The 20,842-nt window shown below is 34.8% G+C and overlaps 1 protein-coding gene across 1 annotated transcript in view; it reads left to right on the top strand.

Moving 5' to 3' along the window:
* LOC114056547 (potassium voltage-gated channel subfamily H member 8-like) overlaps positions 1–20,069 on the top strand; it is a 94,159-nt gene extending 74,090 nt beyond the window's left edge. Inside the window, exons 3-6 of the mRNA XM_027881833.1 lie at positions 2,870–3,001; positions 16,165–16,292; positions 19,008–19,248; positions 20,050–20,069. Coding sequence (XP_027737634.1) covers positions 2,870–3,001; positions 16,165–16,292; positions 19,008–19,248; positions 20,050–20,069 — 521 coding nt within the window. The remainder of the gene's footprint in view (positions 1–2,869; positions 3,002–16,164; positions 16,293–19,007; positions 19,249–20,049) is intronic.
* The last annotated feature ends 773 nt before the right edge of the window (positions 20,070–20,842 follow it).

Here is a 20,842-nt window from a genome sequence, read left to right as displayed (position 1 = left end):
AGTGTGTGTTTCCTGCCCAGCAAAGAAGCTGGGTCAGGATGAACGGCACTGGCTGGGGTGGGAATAGCCAGCTCCATGCGCCCTCTGGCTCTGGCGCTGCTGTCCCTCAGTGGTCTGGGATGGGGTCACGCCGGCCATGGGCTTGGTTGGGTGGACCCAGGCGGCCCCGGGCGTGGGGACAGGATGGTGGAGAGGTGAGGGGTGGCTCGGGGTGGGGGTGTGGGGGTGTGGAGGAGGTGTTGCATCCCAGAGGGTGGGTGGGAGGAGTCTCCCTCCCCGTGTGGCGGTGCTGGCACACCACATTTTGTGTATGTTTGCTTCGCTTAGTCAAAATATTTACAGAGAAGGAGAAGGAGTAAAGATAATGAAAGAAAATATGATAGAAACATTAAGTAACATTAATGGTGTCAGGATGTGGAACAATTTTGTTACCATGTTACCAATGTTCATGCGCAGAAAATTCAAATGCACTTTGATTGTACGAAAGGGCAAATACATTAAACCATTAAATGTTAAATTAAACCATGAGATATATCTATTTTTAATGATGAACCATATTAAAATAACTGCCTTAAAGCTACAAATCTATCATTTCAGGTAATATTACCATAACTGGGTTAGGTTTGTTTGAATACGGCTGATGTCTACAACTTTATTCGAGGAGCAGCCTTAATGGATAATGTGTGTGTGTGTGTGTGTGTGTGTGTGTAAAAGGCATGAAGCAATTAAAAAGAATAAGATATGCTTCCACTTCTCAAGGAGATTGAAACAGGTGTTTAAAAGACCATTGCCACTGTTGGTGATATTTAGAAGAAAGAGTTGAGAATGACTTCTTGTCCACTGAAACTACTGCTAGAATGCAGCCAGGTAGAAAGTAATTTTACCAGTAAGAATTTGGCCAGTTTAAAAGTTATAATGGCATTTTGTAGGGACCTGTGATTCGATTTTCAAGCAGTAAAGTAAAATTTCTTAATGCTGCTTCTCTTTGAATACAGCACTTCAGGTGGATAAGGTGATGAGTCTCTATAACTGTTCTGACAGTACTACTACTGAGCAGTTTCTCCCTTTTCTGACAGTACCACTATTGAGCAGATTTTTTGATAAAAGAGTCAAAAGTGTAAAAAAATAAAAAATTAAGAGTGGAAAATTCAGATGGAAGAAGGAACAGTTGAAATACCTTGCTTTTGACACAATTTCTACCTTTTTTTAGGAGGGTTTCCTTACTTAGTCTTTAACCTCAAAATGAGAATATTTAAACCCAGTATAAATCCAGTCTACTTCTTTCCATGATTTTTCTCTCCTCCGGTTTTCTTTCACCTTGTTCCAAATTCACCCTGTCCCTTATTTTAAAAACTTAAGTGGAAGCCTTACCTGATTACTGAACTAGTAATGTTACTCTCAAAGCTTCCTGTCTGACTCCTGGAAAGTTGGGCCAGGACAGAGATGACCAGATGAATTTCCTTTGAAACATATTTTCATACTTTTAACTGTGATAGTCCTTCTAAAAGAAAGCTTCTGTTTCACCTCCCATGCTTGTCTATAGTGTTCAGTAGGCAGTCAGAGAACTTCCACTTGAAAATGTAAACTATAAAACTTAAATGTGATCTTCCTGTGTCCAGTTCTTTTTCAAAACTGAAAACTTCAGAAAACAGCACAGTGACTAGTCTGCTTGCTCTTCTTAAGGACCCCTCCAGAGCTCAGCTGATCATGTGGCAGTAGACAGTGTGGCAGCAGTGGTTCAGGGAAATAGTCCTGTTTCTTTATATGTATTAAAGTAGACTTGTGCTGGTGAATGAATGCCAAAAATAGTATGTTGTGAAGCAGCATGATTGTAGAAGTGCAAAGACATGTCCAAAAAAAAAAATTTTAAACTCTCCAGTGCTACTTACATATCTGATAAATAACATTAGGAGGCTGACGGTGGATGGAGGTAGTTGGTATTGGTAACCAAAACCTGAAAGAGACAAAAGCCTGATACTGGGCTGAATTACTTAAGAATAGATGGGATTGGGATCTAGGATGTTTGCTTTTGCAATGCACTGCCAGCATCTAGGCATTCATTATTTTCTTATTCCCAGTAGTGTTAATAGGAAGCTTACGAATTATGTCATTGGAATTGAGTAACGTATCTTGCAAACAGGACGTACACAACGAGTGACAACAGTAAGAATTTATTTTAATCTGTATGATTATATAGCAGGTGTGGACAGAGAAAGGTTGACAAGAATATTGCCAAACTCAGTGTTTTCCTACTTCAGTCTTAGCAAGGTGAATGTTACAGACAGGAAGACAGCTGATATTAATTTTACAGATGACGTGTGGTATTAGATATCTCACCATCTGTAAGCTGCAATGAGTTAATTCTATTTCTGTTCTAAGCCTGATATCTGATTAGTTTAAATATCTTTGAATTAGTGGAATGATCCTCTGACTATCAGGTCTTCTGTCAAGGGATTTTAATGAGTATGAAGTCAGATGATTAAGGTAGAACGATTCTATAGTAAATATGAACGCTTCAGATGTCAAGTTAACAAAGTGAAAGCTTTTCCAGGAAATAAGCAACATCAGTTGAGAGTTCATGGTTTCAGAGGACTAAGCAGCTTCATTAAACTCTATTAATGATTCCTGTAGATAAATTTTGCATTTAAATTAATGTCTTCCTTCTGGAGAAAGCAGTATTACTGAGCTTCAACCAATGATGCAAAGAGATTTACATGAGCTGAACATCTGTGATTCCCTGACTACTGACCTCCTAAATAAGATTTTTTTTTTCGAATAACATAGTTGTAGATTTAGTAGTTCACTTTTTTCCCCCCTTTCTCTGCTCAAAGACAGCTATTTGAATTAAATTCATTCTTTATCCTTGCAGGGTCTTCATTCTGGTGCTTACTGGATATTGTTCCTATAAAGAATGAAAAAGGAGATGTAGTACTCTTTCTGGCCTCTTTCAAAGATATAACAGACACAAAAGTGAAGATTGCCGCAGAAGACAAAAAGGAAGGTTTGTGTGAATTGCAAAAACAGTGATAAGAACCAATATTGATATGTTTTTGGGAATTTCACCTTCATGAACTTTTGGTCTTGTGTGCACTTTTCACTATAGAGAGACCTCCTAGCTTTCCAAAGAAGAAATTAATATATGTCATGGAAGGATAAATAATCTGTCTTTTTTTATTTATTTATTTATTTACGTACTGCTCCACATTTGGGAGACAGAGCACTTTGTCCTCAAAGTTAAATTTTTTTTTATGTACCATGACTTAATTTATTTACTTTCTGGATTTTCAGAGGTACATTTTGGAAAAACTAAACCTTTTCAAATATTCCTTCTGTGAATCTGATTTCAGTATGGCTGAGAGATGTATGAATGCATTTTTTCATGGTTTTCCATGAGCAGAATTTAGAAATTATGTTGCCTGTTGAGGAGCATGTATGCTCTTGTGTCATCTAATTTTCATTACATTAAATTATACGATTTATTATGTCATCAGGATTGTCCAATAGTATAAGAAATACATTCTCACTTTTATTTGTTTCTGAAAGGAAACACTGCAAGGATTCTCTCTTGAATTTAGGAAAAAGATTGTATTATCTTAATGATTCACAACTGCCATAAAGTAATTTTGACTGCATAGTGTAATCACGGTTTGCTAAATATTGCTAAGACAAAGCAAAGTCAGTGTGGGTGGATGAAGGCTATGCAGTGAGCATTGTTGTACATCAAAGGCAGTGAACTTATTCCAGATTTACATTTTGTAAAGGTATAGTGAACCAACACTTTAGTTCTGCAATATTTCGGAGTCAAAGAAACTATTTAGAAAGAGTAGATATGTAGACAGCATGAGTAACTCTCAGAATTCTGTAAAATGTCATTGCTGTTGAATTTTCCAATCTGTTACTACTCTGGTATTTATTTTTTTCACCCTATGATAGCCGTTTGCTCTCTGCATACCTCAAAAAAAATGTACATATGGCTCTAGAACTCCTTTTCTCCTCATGGGTTTTTAAAGTAGGAGAACAATTAATATTCTGCTTTTTCTGGTTTTAAATATTAGCTTTTAAAAGTTAAAGAGATGTGCAATTCAGGATTCTTTTATGAAATTTTAATACTTCAAATCAGAAATTATTGTTTTTCCCTGTGCTGATAAATATTCATAAATCAGCATTTGTGTTAAAGATGTCCACCTATTCTGTAGTTTTGAACAAATAATTTCAATTTTTTCTTACTTTTCAAACCCTTAATATTTGAGGGTTGTTTTTTTGTTTTGCATCCTTCACTTTTGCACCAAACATATTTGAAAATTTCTAAGATGCAAGACTGAAAAATGACCTTGAAGGTACATTTTGCAGCTTTTCCTTACAACCAATTTCAAGAAATTATTATAAGTAACAAAATTAAAACATAAAAAATATTTTATCTATTTTCTCCTTAAACATCTTACAAAAGTTTTAGGAAAGTAATTTAATAAAACATGATATATGGGACTATGTAGAAGAAATATTGTCTGAACATCTGTGCTCGAAAGACTAATGACTTACTTACAAGCACTGCAGATTTTCAGGATAGATTCAGTGAGAAATCACCTGTTATTAGCACCATGGAAGCAGAAAGTAACACTTAGTATGGAGCTTTGCCAAATACACTGTTTTATGTAATACAGGGAGATAAACAGGATTTAACTATTTATTCAGAATATTTACAAACAATTCCAGCATTTTAATTTTTTGTAAATCTACCCGGCTATGTAAAAATAAATTTAGTAGTACATTAACTCTTTGAGTTACATTAGAATTCTTCCTATGCAGAGCGATTCACCAGTCCTCCACTGGTGAACATCATCTCATAATTGTCAGAAAAGAATTCCCAGTACAATCTATGCAACTGATTCAATATCTGAAATTTCAGAATGTTTAACTTCTGGAACTAATTGGTTCTTCTTTACTTTGACCACAAAAACTATCAGGCACTGAGAATGTAGGAGATACCTCATATTAACAGTGTTTTGTTTGAATGTATGAAAGAGCTTTTTTAATGTTCAGTGATTGACATCCATTGCAAAATTATAGATACACATTACTGGATATTATTTTCACAGGTAATGTTGCTAAAAAGTTAGTTTTATTTTTTCAAAGATTACTGAATTTTTCCTTTTAAAAATCAAATAAGTTGCAAACTCAGCGTTGAAAGCAAGCTGTTGCTGTAAGGTAACTGCCATAATGACCAGTTTTCTATTGCCTTTTTAGCATATCCCTTTAGGTTAGACTGTGTATGGCAGGAGAACTTAGATACAAACTTTCTCAGTGTGAAACTCTTTTTGCCCATGAAAAGCCCTTGTATCAATGTTTTTGTTTCAGTCTCTCTCTTCTGTTTTCTGCCAAGAACAGATTTTTATAGTTTGTATGGGTCATTAATAGTCATATTCCATCTCCCTTTAATTTCTAATCTCCTTAGAGAACTTATATAACAAAATTATTTCAAGTTCCTTTCTTCCTAAGTCTACTTCTTGGCATTCCACTTTCAAAAGTCTTCTCCAGACTCCTTCTCCCTCACATCTTTCCTACCTTTGATATCACTTGTTTTTTCTGTGAGATCTTATTCTCTTTGTACTTTTACAATGACACCTTTCTTAGCTTTATCTCCTGATTTTATGGCCTCTTTCTTTTAGTGCATTGTGTATTTACTTTTCTAAATCACAGGAGCCAATGCTCTCTTCGATTTTCTACAGACATTTCCTTATCTATTTTATCTCGTCTGTTCACACAACTTAAGTTGTTCCTTTGTGCCAATGTGCCTTGCAAAAGTCTCCCTTTTTGCCTTATTTCCCTTTACCCAGCCCAAATGTCAGATGTCGTCTGTGACCTTTTCTCTTGGATGTCTCATTCTAAATACAAATTTAACAGATTTTTTTTTTTTCTGCTTTTCTTCTGTATAAAAGTTTCCAGTGAAAACAGCCCTATCAACCAGTGGAAGGAGTAGCCTTTTTCCTAAGACTTTCGTATAATAAAAATGCAAAAACGCATGCCTGAGAAGTTTGGCAGTCTTTAAGAAGTGCTATGACAGTCACCAACTTTCATGGCTGCTTTGGGTTGGGTTGGGTTGGGTTTTTTAAGTCAAATTGCCATCCTCTTCCTCCACCCCCTCCATACCTCTTTAATTGCCATATTCTTAAAAGCCTCAGCTTTTCACTATTGGTAATTTGCTTTCAACAAAATTTCATGTTTGCCCTACCTGTAATTTTGCTGTAGAAGTGCACTCTATTTTCCATCTGCTTAATAATATCTATAATCATTTGCTCTTGTGCAAAGCAACTCACTACCTTTTCTTCCTAAAATTTGGCTGTTTAACTATATTGATGGTCTTTTCAATATACAGGAAAAGGTTTATTTTGTTTTTTTTAATAAACACTGTGATTTCTTCAGAAACAGTTTCTTAAATACTTTTATGGGAGCTTTATTTTAGTATCCTAACTTACAACGAGCTACATTTTGGTGAAATATTTAAGAGTTCAGTTGTCCTTTTGGGGGTAACTGATTGAACTTATCAAACTGAAAATTCCAGACTCAAGTTCTGAACTCCAGTGTGGTTATGGCTGAGTCAGTTCTTTTTCATTTCTGCCAATGAACTTTCTCTAGTATCTTGGCCATATGCTGGAATTTAGTGGGAATACAAGATTCTAGATAGGAAAATAAGAAGTCAAATTATTCTGTGACTACTTTTAGATCTCTAATCTGTATGCTAATGTGTAATAACTTGGGTTATGTAGATGTAGAGGTCTACCACTATAGTGACTCTTAAAATTCCCCTATTGAATTTGACTCATTCCAAAAAGCTTCCTTTTAACATTTATTGTAAATCTATTTGTTGTTTTTTGGTTTTTCATTGTGAAAATTTTGAACTCTTTGTTTTAAAAGAATTATCTTAGGACAGATTTTCTCAACTTTATTCCAGCATTATTATAAAAATGTGTGCAATATATAGTAACCACAGAATTTGCATGATGGTTGAGGTGGGAAGGCATCTTGAAGATTGTCTGGTCCAGTGTCACCTTCTAAAGCAGGATCAGATTAAATGGGTTGCCCAGGACCATGAACAGATATGTGCTGAGTATCATGAAGGATGGAGACTCCACAACTTATCTGGGCAACCTGTTCTGGTGTTTGACTGCTCACAAAGTAAACCACACTTGTTCTTAAACAGAATTTCAACTTTCAGGTTGGCCTGCCTGTTGGCAAAGATGCCTTCACCCTCAAAATAATGTGAGTCAAAAGTTGGACTAGAACCTTTCCCACCCCAGATTAAACTGTGTGGTATGGTTTAACAGGCTTCCTTTTTTTGGCTTCTTAATAATCCTTAGGTCTATATAAATTCCTAAGGAAACAGATTTATTTTGATTATGCATCATTTGTTGGAGAGAGGAGTTGTTCTTTTCAGTGTGCTGAAGTGAAATACCATGTGCCAAACATTTTGCATTCCAGATTTTTTATGTTAAAAATGTCTGCTTGGAGCAGGAATAATCTCTTCTAAGAAACTCCGCAATGTACACTTTGATTTATTCTATTTAATTACTGTCTCAGCTATTTTGTGATTGCTCAAGCTACAGCAGTGAATATTCAGGAGACAGGTTTTCATTTTAAAGCTTCTTACACCTGTCAGGAGGCAGGATATTGAGATGGGGAACATACAGTCAGATGTACAATAATCAAAGCAGATAAAATTGTTTCAGGATGCCCAGGGCACCATACAGTTCTGTTGATGGAGGAGGCAGGATAGAAACACCGTTTATTCCAGCATTCCTGCTACCCAAAGGAAGAACATATTGAGGAAACCTTTATTTTGCAATGACTCAGTTATATCTTCTCTGAATTTGTTCCTGGCTCATCATCAAAGTAAGAAGGGTCTGAAACTCTTCTGCCATCAATAAAGAGAAACTCCTTTCCTCCTGATCAGTGCATGATAGTTTAAACACTTTGGGAACAAAAATAAAGCTACCTTTCTCTCCCTGTTCCTTCTGGTATTTGTGAGACGGTGGATACTCTCTCTCTTCCCTTTTCACCTTCTTATGCAAGCAAATGAATTATATTCGAGCCTTGAATCTTTAGAGACTTATCTATCCTTGTAGCTCTTGCTTTAGCTTTTCACCTGGTAGTAAATGCAAGTGGCAGTTCCATTCCAGCAATTCTCAGAGAGGTGCAGGACATGTTCTGGAGGTGAGGGATAAGTGTCCTTTGTAGTGTATGTGGAGTGAAAATGAGAAAAAGAAAAGCAAAGTCTGATTCTCGAGCAAATGCAGAGATGATGACCACAGTCTGGGATATCCTGGAAAGTTGAGAGAATATGTGCTTTAGTCACTGAATAGTTCATTGATTCACCATTTCCTAGATAAACATGCCACCACTTCTGCTTTGTTTTGTTTTTTGTTTTGCTGTCAGAATGGTGGAAAATACCCTCAGACATTCCTATTAGAATTTGAAAGCTCAGCTATGTAAGACTGACAACGGAAAGCATGGAAGAAAGAAGAAATAGGTTTAGTACGAATGTTGCCAATTAGAAAAGCTCTTCAGAGTTGGATGTGTGTGGTGAGTGACTATTTAAGGAAGTAGAGGGTTTACAACCTTTCTATATAATTTACCACCTTATTTCTATGGAAAAAATCTGGAAAGGGTGAAATATCTTTAAAGACTTTCATTGACTCAGACTCAGTCTAGTATCTTATATTTTATTAAGAGACCACGAGGACTAGAATGCATATTGCATGTATACTTTGTGTTCAGAAACACAAATAGGAGGACTTGGACCATTTGCAGAATTTAACTGTGATTGCAGTTATGGTGCAGGTAGTTCCTGCTGTAGGTCCTCAGAGCAATTCTGAGGTTCTGTAAAGACTCAGCAAATAAGACCTATTACACTGAGTTTTGCATAGCTGTAGAAAAGATTTTTAAAACTGCCAAGCATCCATCAAAACCTTATTCTTTGATAGATAATCGGAGATACTTTCTGGATGTTTTAATACCCACACAAAACATATATACAGACTTTATAGGATTTTGAACTTAGAGATATCTTAGCTCTTAAAACTTTCTTTTTAAAATCTATTCCCTTCCACTGTTTTAACTCAGAACAAGTTGCATTGACAAAAAACTTTTTTATAGGTGACTTATACAGTTCTGTATTGTAGATTAATCTATTAAGAAAGCAAGTCTTCATTCTCAAAAGACTTGCTTTCATCACAAGAGAGCAATTATTCAAGTACACATATTCTTATTTTCACTTAAGTGAGCAAGGTGTACTTTACCACCAGTTTCTGTGCAAATCTTTTTTTTTAATTATTTGTGCAAACATCATTGATTTTGAAGTTATGATCACTTTTCTTGAATATTTGGAGGACAAAAGATCAGTAAATAAAGTACATGGTTGAATTCATGGAATTAAAGAAAAAAAGAAATCCTTTAGTTTCAGTGATATTACGTATTTAAATACTAAACTCTTGCACAGAAAGAGGTATTAACACTTACTCAAGTCAGTGAAAAGTTTCTCAATTTCTAAATTGGAATTATTTAAGTTCTAGGGGTTCTTCAAAAATATTTCAAATATTCTCATTATTACTGGAATGTTTTTGTTCATTATGATAAATGAGCATATCACTTTCTCATGAGCTAACATTCATTGCAGGAAATACAAACTGTTACAGGAAATAATAGTACCATCAAAAAAACAGCTGGAAGTGAATAATAACCCAGCTGTAAATTCAATGCTACATTTTGTTCTCTAAGAATTACGTATGACCACTCACTTCAGTTGAATCAATAGACATTTTTCCAACTTGATGGCATAATAAAAATAACAATTTTCTCATTTGTGAGACAACTCACTCTAGAGTAGTAGCAGTAGTAAGCTGTCAAAGAAACTATTTGTACACAATTCCGAAATAGTTATTTTTGGGTTGGAATATTTTTCTTTATTATAAGAGTTTTGTAATTACTATGAAATAGTTTTAATAAATGAGAAAATAGCTTAAAGTAGTACACTTTCAGAGTTATTCCACTGAAACTCAGTCTATTGGAACAGTTGAAGACAGGTGATTTTGCCTGGATTTTTTTTTCTAATTCTGTATGTTGAGATAGACACAAATACAGGCATCTAAAAAGGAACATTTATTTATTTATTTATGAGTGTACACCTATCAACCCCCAAAATGGAAGAGGAGGAAGAACCCTTCTTCTGGCTTTGTGTGTCTCTTCCTACCTTTTTTTTTAATAGTGGAAGAATCAGCAGCCCAAAATGTGGGCATACAACTGTTTAAAGGTCTTTCTGATTCATAAAAACTGTAACAGTAATGTATATTATTGCTCATTTTCTCTGCCTGTTCAAGGCTGAATTTTCTCTGAAGGCATAATGCTAAAATTATGATAATCATACCATTGATTCTGTGTAAAATTAGCCCCTTTAAAAAATGTTCTGTAATAATGTTTACAGTTTAGAGCTGGCATGTACATTAAGTACATCTTTTTATTGCATCAGTTAATCAGTTAACAGAATAAAAAAAGAAGCTAGAAGTTTACCTAGATCCACCATACAGCTTACAGTTATGTGAATTTTTGGTTGCTGTTTAATGAAAGAATGGGTCATACGACCAACAGACCTCCTGCGGCCAATTGCCCAAGGTAGTGCTTTTATTCTGTTATTAATACCAAAGCAGGTTTTTATCAGTTTTCTCTTTAATGGCAACTGCTCATATGCCGTCCCCTACAAAATAATAACTGAAAATGTGCTATAAAACCTAGAAAAAATTTTTGCAACCCTTCCATACCATCTATTTTCAAAGGTTTTTTTTCTGAATTCAGAATTGCTTTACCCCAATTGCCGCCTTCAGAATTTCCTTGGCGGTTTGCTTTTTTGGAGGACTGCCTGTGAAATATGTTTTGCGTTAATGATACTGGATTTGATTTAGTACCATCGTGTTTTCTGTAGACATAATTGTATTTATTTTTATTACATGTGGGTTATTCATAGAGGTCTTTGCAAAGATCCCGCTTTCAGCTGGTTTTCCTTACCTTGTGATGCAAGTGATGAGGGCTTCTCAACATGTGTATGAAAAGGACAAAAAATTCTTGATTACCTAGGCTTCCTGTGAGAAGTGTAGAGTTGTAAGATGAATAAATGATGTAAAAATGCTTTAATAAAGCATTTGTTGGACCCAGGTTCAAAAAGAAACAGTTCAGTACTTGTAGGATATCCCAGGTAAAAAAATTTCTTTGCAATTGTACTGAGTGGTTGTGACAGCCTAGAGATATACGCAGGAAAGGTGATGGAGAAGATTTATTTCCCTACCTGATTTCAGAATACAGCAGTAGGAGAGATCACACAGCTACGTGAATATGCCAGTCCCTCTGTATTTTGAGGGGAGAAGGGTCCCACCAGCAATGAGAAGTCATAATCTGTTACTATGCCTTTTCACAGGGCTCCATTGTGTGAATGGAGCAGCATCATGGGTTTCTTCAAGTGTGTCCCTTTCTGGACACCTTTTAGCAATGAAGAAAGTCCATTTGTCCTGTTCTGCTTTTGCTGTTTTTCTTCTTCTAAAGGAAATCTAGTTTACACATTCAAAAGGATGTTATTTCTATGACAGATTTTCTTAGGTGGGAGCTGCATTACTTGCTGTTTCATATCATTATTAACTTTAGCTTTGTAAACAGAGATAAATTAAAATGTTCTTAGCTACTCTGCCAGTTTATCTAGTCCTTTGAGTGAAATGTTCATATAATAAAAAATTTACTTATTTATTCCTTACACTTGCTCCTGGCCTACCTCTCAAAAGAGCTAAGATGAAGTCATCTCTTTTTTTTTTGAGAACCTGTTTATAGAAGTTCTACACTATAGAAGCACTACACTGTTAAATAAGCGTAAAATCACAATTTTTCCAGAGAACACACGCTGTAGGGACCATGGAAATCTGGAACTCACTGCTTTTCTTCAGAAGTCATTCTTGCAAAGTGTTTAAAGATATCTCTATGCATACTAACTTTCCTACTTTTACTCAGTTGAGGCTGCTGCATTTCATGACTTGAGAGGGTCATATTTGTATTGTTTGAAGAGGATAGTCAATTTGTCTGAATCAGTCTTACCCTAAGCCTAACAGCCCCACCTGCCAAGCAAACAGGACAGCACTGGCAATTAAGTAGTTGGGGGGGGGGGAATATAACTTTGAGAATGGAGTTAACATGGTTGTGAAAATGTAAAAAAGCAGTGAACAGTCATAGTTTTGTCCCTAGCGGTGAACCTGTCTTTCAATGGCTACTGTACTCAAGGGAGTGAAAAAAAGCTGCAGAGATACTGCTAAGAGGTCCAAGTCTGCAGCTTCACAGCCTCTAGAATAACTGTCTCACTGATTTTGGTAGAACTACCTTCTGTGAATGAGGTTACTCAGGTGTGCATGTGTTTCCATGACTAAATTTTCAGGCTACTTTACATCATTCCTCTCTACTTTGTTCACATACTGCCAGTATATTGTATTCTGGGTTAAATTTGAGAGGTACTGGTTGCTTTTATTAATTTTCTAACTTTATTTTTTAGGTAAACAAAGACAAGTCTCTTTGATTTTCCCATTTAATATGAACAAAATGCTAGATATTAATTTTCTCTTTTGTGTCCATAAAAACTTGTATTGAAATCTTTCATTGGTAATGACTCATGATCAGACTGGGAAAGGATTCCATACAAGAGCATGTTGGATATCATGTTGGGTTTCCCTCACACGAGAGGAAAATGTCGGTAGTGGGTTTAATTAGTGCATATTTTATTAATGCATGAGGCAGAAAAAAGTGAAGTTTTGAAGTTCTTATGAAGGAATACAAATTAATGGTGTGACAAATGAGGAAAAAATACCAAGAATCTGACTATTCTGGTTTTAGGAAAAATTTCTTCACCAAAAGTGTTATCAAGCGTTGGAACAGGCTGCCCAGGGAAGTGTTTGAATCACCACCCCTGAAGGAATATGAAAGACGTGTCAATGTGGCACTTAGGGACATGGATTAGTGGTGGAACTGGCAGTGCTGGATTAGTGGTTGGAATTGATGATCTTAGAGGTATTTTCCAACCTAAATTATTCTTTGATTTTATTAAACACTTTGAAGAGGAGCAGACATATATTTGGTTTCAATTTAGTCAGTGCTAAATTGAAGTACTGCCTAGGAAGTAGATTTTTTTTTTCCCCCCAAAGGGCAAGAGTTATGCCTCAAAGCCTCATGTTATAAATATACAGCAGAAAAAACAACAGCTACAAGGGTGTTTGTGTCTGATTGTGCCTTTTTTTTTTCCGCTGCAACCATCCCTTACAAGACTGTGACTAGTTCTTTAGCTCTTAGGAGACTAATGGTAAGCTTAGCAAAGAGGTACTATGTTAGTTTCTTTTCTTAGAAAAGACTTTTGAGATTGTCATGTATGATGGTTGTGGTACTATACATAATCTCATTTGAAAGAAAAAAACCCAGAAGGACACAATAAGAATTAAAAGATATATTACCACTTTTTTGATCAAAGTAAAGGGGAGAGAAGACCAAATTTTTAAGAGCAATTTTGGGGAGGGAATTGCCATCACACAGGAAGGTATGTGTGGAAGCACCAGGAAAATAGAGGCCAAAAATCTAAGATTGTTTTGTTTTTTAGGGCAAGATTTCTCACAGTATTTCAGGAGACAAGAAATCCTTTTGATTTTAAGCACAGGGCGAAAAATAACCTACTCTATTAAAGTGCCTTTCTGCTTGTGGTTGTGTTTACTTTTGTATCATTTTGCTAAGATCAGCCATGGGAAAGAAATGCAAGTCTGTCAGGTACCTAAATCTTTCAAAAAAACAGAGAGAAACAGCTGGGTGTTTATAAAAAATGAACTCTCTCATTCAGACTATGACTGGAGTATGAGTATGACAGGAAAAAAAGGAAGATTATAGAAAGTAATCACACACATGCAAAGGCACACCTGGTGAACAATGTAGTTTACTAGGATCAGGGTTGCTTTTTTTCCTACAAGCACTGGGAAGATCAGAAAGCAGGAGAATTCACCATTATCCTTCCCTGATTTATGTTATAAGCTATTAATACGTGCTCTGATAGCATCTTCATATTTTTTTCATTGCTACTATCAACCATAAAAAAAATCTTTACCGTTTCTGTTTGGAAGGAAAATTATTGCTTTGTAATAAACGTAACACTTTCCTTATTTATCCATGCTTTTCTGTCTCTAGGAGTTTAGTGACTTCCAATATTAACAAAGAGGTTGTATTAATCCTTTGCAAATAGAGAAATCAGCATGTGATGAAAGTCACTTGCTCTGTAAATATGCAGCTGGTATGATTCTAAGTGCCATATCAAGCCCCCCAACCTGAATGGTTTAATGAGTATAGCATTCTCAGTGGCTGGAAAGAAGTGGAATTATGGACAGCTTTCAGCTCTGTGCTCAGCATGTGAGGAAAAGGAACATCTGAGATTAGGAGTTATTACGAAAAAAGCTGAGGGCATTATTACACTATTGTATCAGGCAATTGTGTATCCTTATCTTAAAAGTTGTATGTTATTCCGTAAAAAGGAGCTACTGAAAGGCCATATTTAAAAATATGTATTTTAAAAGGCACATGAGTTTGAGAAAGGGAAAAAAAGAGAGGTCTGTAAATAGTTTTAAAGAGAATTTCAAATTCGTATGACAAACCCAGACTAGTATTGCTGGCCAATATTGCAGTGCAGACCCAATTCAATAGACTTAAATTCATTTTTGCTCAGAGAAGCAGATAGGCACTTTATTCTTACCCAGAATTTAAGAACATTTAAAATTTAGTTTGAGATTTAAATAGTTTGATGATTGAGAGACTTATTTTTATTTAAATTTAGCTGGTCTTTTCTGAAATAGCGCTTTTTCTTCTATCTTTCTTCATTGTAGCTGATACCTGCGTGTGTTGAAGATGGGAAAGTATGAGGCTTCTCCCTCTGCCTCCTTCAACTTTTGAGTAGTTACTTGGCTTTGCGGTGCAAAGTTTTTTCTTTCTTTCTTTTCCCTTCTTTTTCTTGTTTTCCCCCTTCTCCTTTTTTGTAAAAAAATCCTCAACTGGAGAATGCTCTTGCGTAAATTACATGAAACTTACTTCACTGAGAGGTTTGGATAGTTTGTCTTCCTACACTTTTTGTTATGTATGGTTTCGTGTTGTTAAGCCAAAAATACATCAGTCTTCTAATACAAATCTTCTTGATTTTCTAGGCAGGTTTCAAATGTAGCTATTTTACTTGTTGTTAATTTCTGTCTCTGCTAATTAGTTTTGTGTATTGTTAATTTTTTCCCTTAATTCATATGCATTGAATTGACTTTAATTAAACCTCCTTGACAGACGGCTTCTTCCTTTATTCCCATAATTTCTTTTTTCTTAATCCTGACACATCACAAAATGTCTGCTTTCATTTACTCTGGCATCAATTCACTGTAATTCCATCAGAGTCACTGGAGTTACTTTGAATGTACTGCTTTATAAGCAAGAACAAAATTTATTCCCATGATTGACAATTACAGACATCTGAATAGAGGTAAAAAACACAAACCTTTCCAAAATAATGTTCAGTCTTTACTTTTAATGGGTTTCATGTCACCAAGGAATGTGACAAGTGATTTTGCCAGTGACCATGTGGTGGGAAAAGAAATTGAAATGCGTGAACATAAGAATTCATTATTACTAATGAGCAAGCTTACAAATTAGCATATCCTGACATAATGGGAGCCTAGTACAAGTCAGACTCTTTCTTTTAAGAAGTACACTATGAGTTTTTTTTTTTCTTTCCCTGAAATAAGAGAGTAGGACCACTTCAAGGATATTTTAAGTGGCCATGCTTCCCTCTGGTCACTAATCACTACTTTCTGAAACAGTAGAGAGTACATTTATCTTATCTATGAAATCATATGTTGTAATTAATTGCTTCTGATTTGTGTGAAGGTATCTGGCGATTAAAACTTCGCAGTGATTTTTATTTGCCCTTCAGAAGAGGGCATTTTTGTCTCTTTACTGCAAAAGATTAAGCAAAAGAAAAGGTGTGTGTAATATTTACATTTCTACCAATGTCTGAAATGTCAGTAGTTCGGTCCCAAAGGGCTGTTTCCTGATCTTTAATGAACTTTCACTTTTGTTCTGCAGAAAAATGGAAAGGAAGAGGAAGAGCGGGGTCGCATTTTGAGTCAGCGCGCAGAAGGAGTAGAGCTGTCCTTTATCATATCTCTGGACATCTACAAAGAAGAGAGAAGAACAAATTAAAAATTAATAATGTATGTTTGCTGCTTCTCTTTTTTTTTTTCTTTTCAAAAATGTACTCTTTGCACTGTCTAAAAAAAAACCCAAACAATTAAAAGGGCTGTAGAAGGTCAGTGAGTACCTGGGAAATATCTGAGTCATAATTTTACAGTGGCAAAAGGATTAGAATGCATTTCACTTAAGTGCAGTTCTGCCTACTATGGTATTTGTTACCATATAGCAAGACTGCATTTAGTGATACTGTAAACAGATACTTACTAAATGCCAGGAAAGCCACATTATAAAGTTTCTCAGAAGTTAATTTTAGGTTCCAATTTACCTTGTGATCCCAATAAATTCGTTTTAATTATTACTATTTGCCAAAAAGATAATGAAGAAATTCAAGGTATTGCTCTAGCAGAAAATCTCCATGTGATTAAGCTCCAAAAGGTCAGATGCCACTTAGGCAACTTTTGATGCTGATTTCTCCAACTTTGTGCTGGATATATTTATCTTTTCCTAGCAGAAGTAGTAATGTTTCTGTCTTTAAATTACTTCTGTGTTCCCCCAGTAACTAATAAGTTTAAAAAACAACCTATGAATGTTGCTAACACCAAATCAAACAATAAACAAAACCAACGATATAGCAAGAGAAAGACTTCTAAGGAAATGCTCATGAGAAAAAATAAATCTCCTGCTCTATGGAACTACATTGCAGGAGAAAAGTTAATGCAGAGGGAGGCTAGAGATACATATGAAATCATTATGTTCATATAAAAATTTGCTAAAATAATATTAGAGAGCCTGTTCCAGCCTATAGGGGTTAGAAGCAGGGATAGCAAAACTAGTTTTTCTTAAAATCTCAAAACAGTAGTCTCTTGTTTGTATATAATTAGCTTTAAAAAGCTAAAATCTTTGACAGTTAAACAAGAAGAAAATGATCTTGTTTTGTTCTCTTTTTTCTTTCTTTTTTTTTTTTTTTTTTTAATGAATAGAGGAGGATGAAAGACAGACAATGGAAAAAATAACCAATGGATATAAAACATGAACATCTTGAAAGATCTGCCACTGGACATGATCCTTTTATTGGTTACCAGAATTAAACAGCAGTGCAACTATATCCTCCTAGATATTATTACATTAGAAATTAAAACCGAAAAAACTCGGTATAGATTAAAGACATGAAAATACACAACTGGAATATATCTCATAGGACATACAGTCACTTCCACTGAACATAAATATTAAATGTTGAAAAATGTTAAGATAGAGCTAAAAATTTTTAATGTTGAAAAAGTTTAATAATAAATATACCCTGCAAAATACGACCAGATCTTCCAGGGACATTTTCACTGCATAGTAATATGATAATATTTTTTAGGAACACGACTTTTAAATAGCTTTCAGTGACTTACCTGTGCTGTCAAAATCCTAGTGCAGATGTTTTTGTACCATTTTAAAACATTTATTCTGAGACTAGTTTACTGCCTTTAGTACATTGATTTTTTTAGCTATGGATTGGAAATAATAAGAGGAACATCTTTTCTGTGATTGAAAATGAGCTGAAGCTAACAACGGTGAGAATTCAGCCACTTTGATTCATGAGAGCCAAGAGTAGAGAAGGCAATATCAGTATTTCAGAGGAAACACACAGAGAAAGGCTGTGACAAGGCAAATGTAGTTAAGTCCACAGTCATGAAAGTTTTGTCATTTTATTTTCATATTGAATAACTTCAAGATCAGAAGTAATTTTAGCTTGCTGAATACACAAGATTGTTTTGTGAGGCTCTTTGTTACTGGAACAGCACTAACCTGGAGCACGGTGACAATGAGCAGAATTTTGTTAGTAAGTAATACATGACAGTTCATGTCCCACATGCTGCTTTTAGGGAGTAGATGTTTTTGTTAAAACTGTGAAAGATGAAAGCTAAGAATTTCTAAAGCTAATGCTTAACACTGAAGTCTTGGTTGCAGAAAACAGCTAGTTAGACAAAGACTCGAGACAAAGCTAGGTATAGTCTAATCTTGAAGAAGCTATATTATGGTGGATCTACATTAGCATTTTGGTTTAGATCAGGAGTGCAATTTGAAAGAGAATCAAAAAGTTATTCCTATTAATTTGGTTCACATGAACTGGATTGCCATAGATGAAACTAAATCGGGAGAGGTTCTTCAAGTTCTGAAGCTATTTAGTCCATGGAACCAGGCTAAAGCTAGTCTGAAAAATCCTGCTCACAGCTCTAAAATATGTATAGGAAGGATGTTTTGTCTCCAGCATCACCAATTCCTTTCTGTATGTTTCTGTTTGCAGTACTATGTCCTTGCATATACAAAGTTCTAACCTGCCTGACAGACAGAATAACGTTGTTCTTCAGTCAGAATTAATCCAACAGAGGGAGAAATAGTTTGCCAGATTCAGTCCCCTTTTCATTCACTTTAATCTATACATCATTGATCCTCTTCCTGCCCAGCATTCACAAAAGTTATTCCCTTAACAGAATGATCTGTCTAAGTAAGTGTGAAGACTGTATTAGGAAGAAAAAAAATAGTATTCGTTCTTGCCTGCATATAAGTATGTCATATTTCATTATGCCCTTTTTTTTTAAGAAGCAACAAAAAACAAACAAACAAACAAAACCCCAAACAAACCACAAAAACACCCACACCTAAGAACTGCATTGGAAGAAATGCTTGTGTGTGATCAAATTATTGGTTTTTCTCATTTAATTTTTTTCTCCTTTCTTTTTCAGAATGTTTTTGTAGATAAACCAGCATTTCCAGAATACAAAGTTTCAGATGCAAAAAAGTCCAAATTCATACTGTTGCATTTTAGCACTTTTAAAGCTGGCTGGGACTGGCTTATTTTGCTGGCAACGTTTTATGTTGCTGTAACTGTACCTTACAATGTTTCCTTTATTGGCCATGATGAGCTGTCTACAACTCGAAGCACAACTGTCAGTGACATTGCAGTGGAAATTCTCTTTATCATCGGTAAGATATGTCTGGGGTTTGTTTGGGATCTCTGTTTTGACATTTAGGGTTTTCACAGAATGTATAATTTAGAAAAGGAAATAATCACCATTTTCCTGACTTTGAAGAAAATCAATGTTATCTGTATAGCTTGATATTTTTTCTGAAATTTAGATCACTAATTTTTTTCCTTTTTCTTTTTTTTTTTTTTTTCTCTAAATTGTCTGTTACTCTAAAGGGACCTTTGATCTCAAGGAAGATTGAGAACCCTTATTTCACACTTCAATGCCTAAACATTCCCAATATAGGAATGTGTCCTGTAATCACTACAGTCATAATGTACTTTTTTGTTTGCTTGTTTTAAGATTATCTTTCACAGACACTTAGAATAGCCCTGGACTACAAGTTGAAGATCAGTAAATTTTAAAAACTGATGACATAAGATAAAACCCCATACTACAATAATGCAAGTATACCGTATAAATAAGCTATACTGACAACTGGGTTAGAATTTAAGAGCTTGGAGTTTGCCATCTGGTCCATTCTCTAAACTTTTTATTTCCATGATTGATTTAATTCTTATATCTTAAAAAAAAAAAAAAAATAAAAAGAAACAAGGTCATACCCAATAGTGACTTTGTAGCCAATAATTTTTTGTGTGTGTGTGTTATCTTTTTTTCAATTTCTTTCTGAATATGGAAAAGAATTCCTGAATAGAGTCAAAGAGATTTTTCCCTAAGTTTTTACTGTTATAATAGCACTCAGTACTGTTACACTGACAAACCACAGCTCAGATCTGTTGATAATATGCAGGTGGTAAAGCTATTATTTTAAAGAAATAAGCAAAGTTGAATATGTCTTTCTTGAATACGAAAAGGCTTTGGATGGGTTCTGAAAGAGAAAGAAAATGAACAAAAGAATAAAATCACTTTCAGATTAGAATCTTCTTTTCCACTTTTCTCTATTTTTTTCCTGAAAAAATATAGTTTAGCTCAAGCATTTAAAGCAATGTTATGATCTTCTCTAGGAAAAATAAAGAGAACTGAAACATCATAAACCCTAAACAGTAACTCAGCATGTCTTTAGTTTAACAGATGATTTTCTTATGAAAGTTTTGAAAAGTTTGTTCATTTCTCTGCCAGCTTTAGTTCAGAGAGTAAAATTAGTAGGCAGTGTGACTGATGGAAGAATCAGGTGTTATGATGGATAAATATTTGTTTCCTTCTTTGGTCACTGTTTTTTCATTAAAGATCTAATTTTCCTTTTTTAGATCACTATTATATCTTGGTGGACTCTTTCATTTTAATGCAAACAATTCAATTTCAAAGATACTCAATCACTGCAGTAAGAAATTTACATTCTGCCATGCAGGTCTTCAAGAATCATCTTTTGTCTTGCATACAAAAAGTGAGGTTATGACTCTAGTCAATCATAAGTTAATCCATGTTCCATTTTAAAGAATACAAAATGAAAGCATTCCACTTGATGTACCTGGGCAACTTTATAAAAAGAGTAGACTCAAATTATGATATTTTAATAATGGTTATATCCTTCATCCCACATCAGCATAGATAACTGGTTTGTGTTATAAGTGTGTTTATTTGAATATAAATAC

This window comes from Empidonax traillii, unplaced genomic scaffold, assembly GCF_003031625.1.
Source record: "Empidonax traillii isolate 1590-97213 ecotype Southwest subspecies unplaced genomic scaffold, ASM303162v1 scaffold96:size1206935, whole genome shotgun sequence".
NCBI lineage: Eukaryota > Metazoa > Chordata > Aves > Passeriformes > Tyrannidae > Empidonax > Empidonax traillii.
The sequence above is the reverse complement of the archived record's forward strand: the minus strand, read 5'-3'. Positions and strand labels throughout refer to the sequence as shown.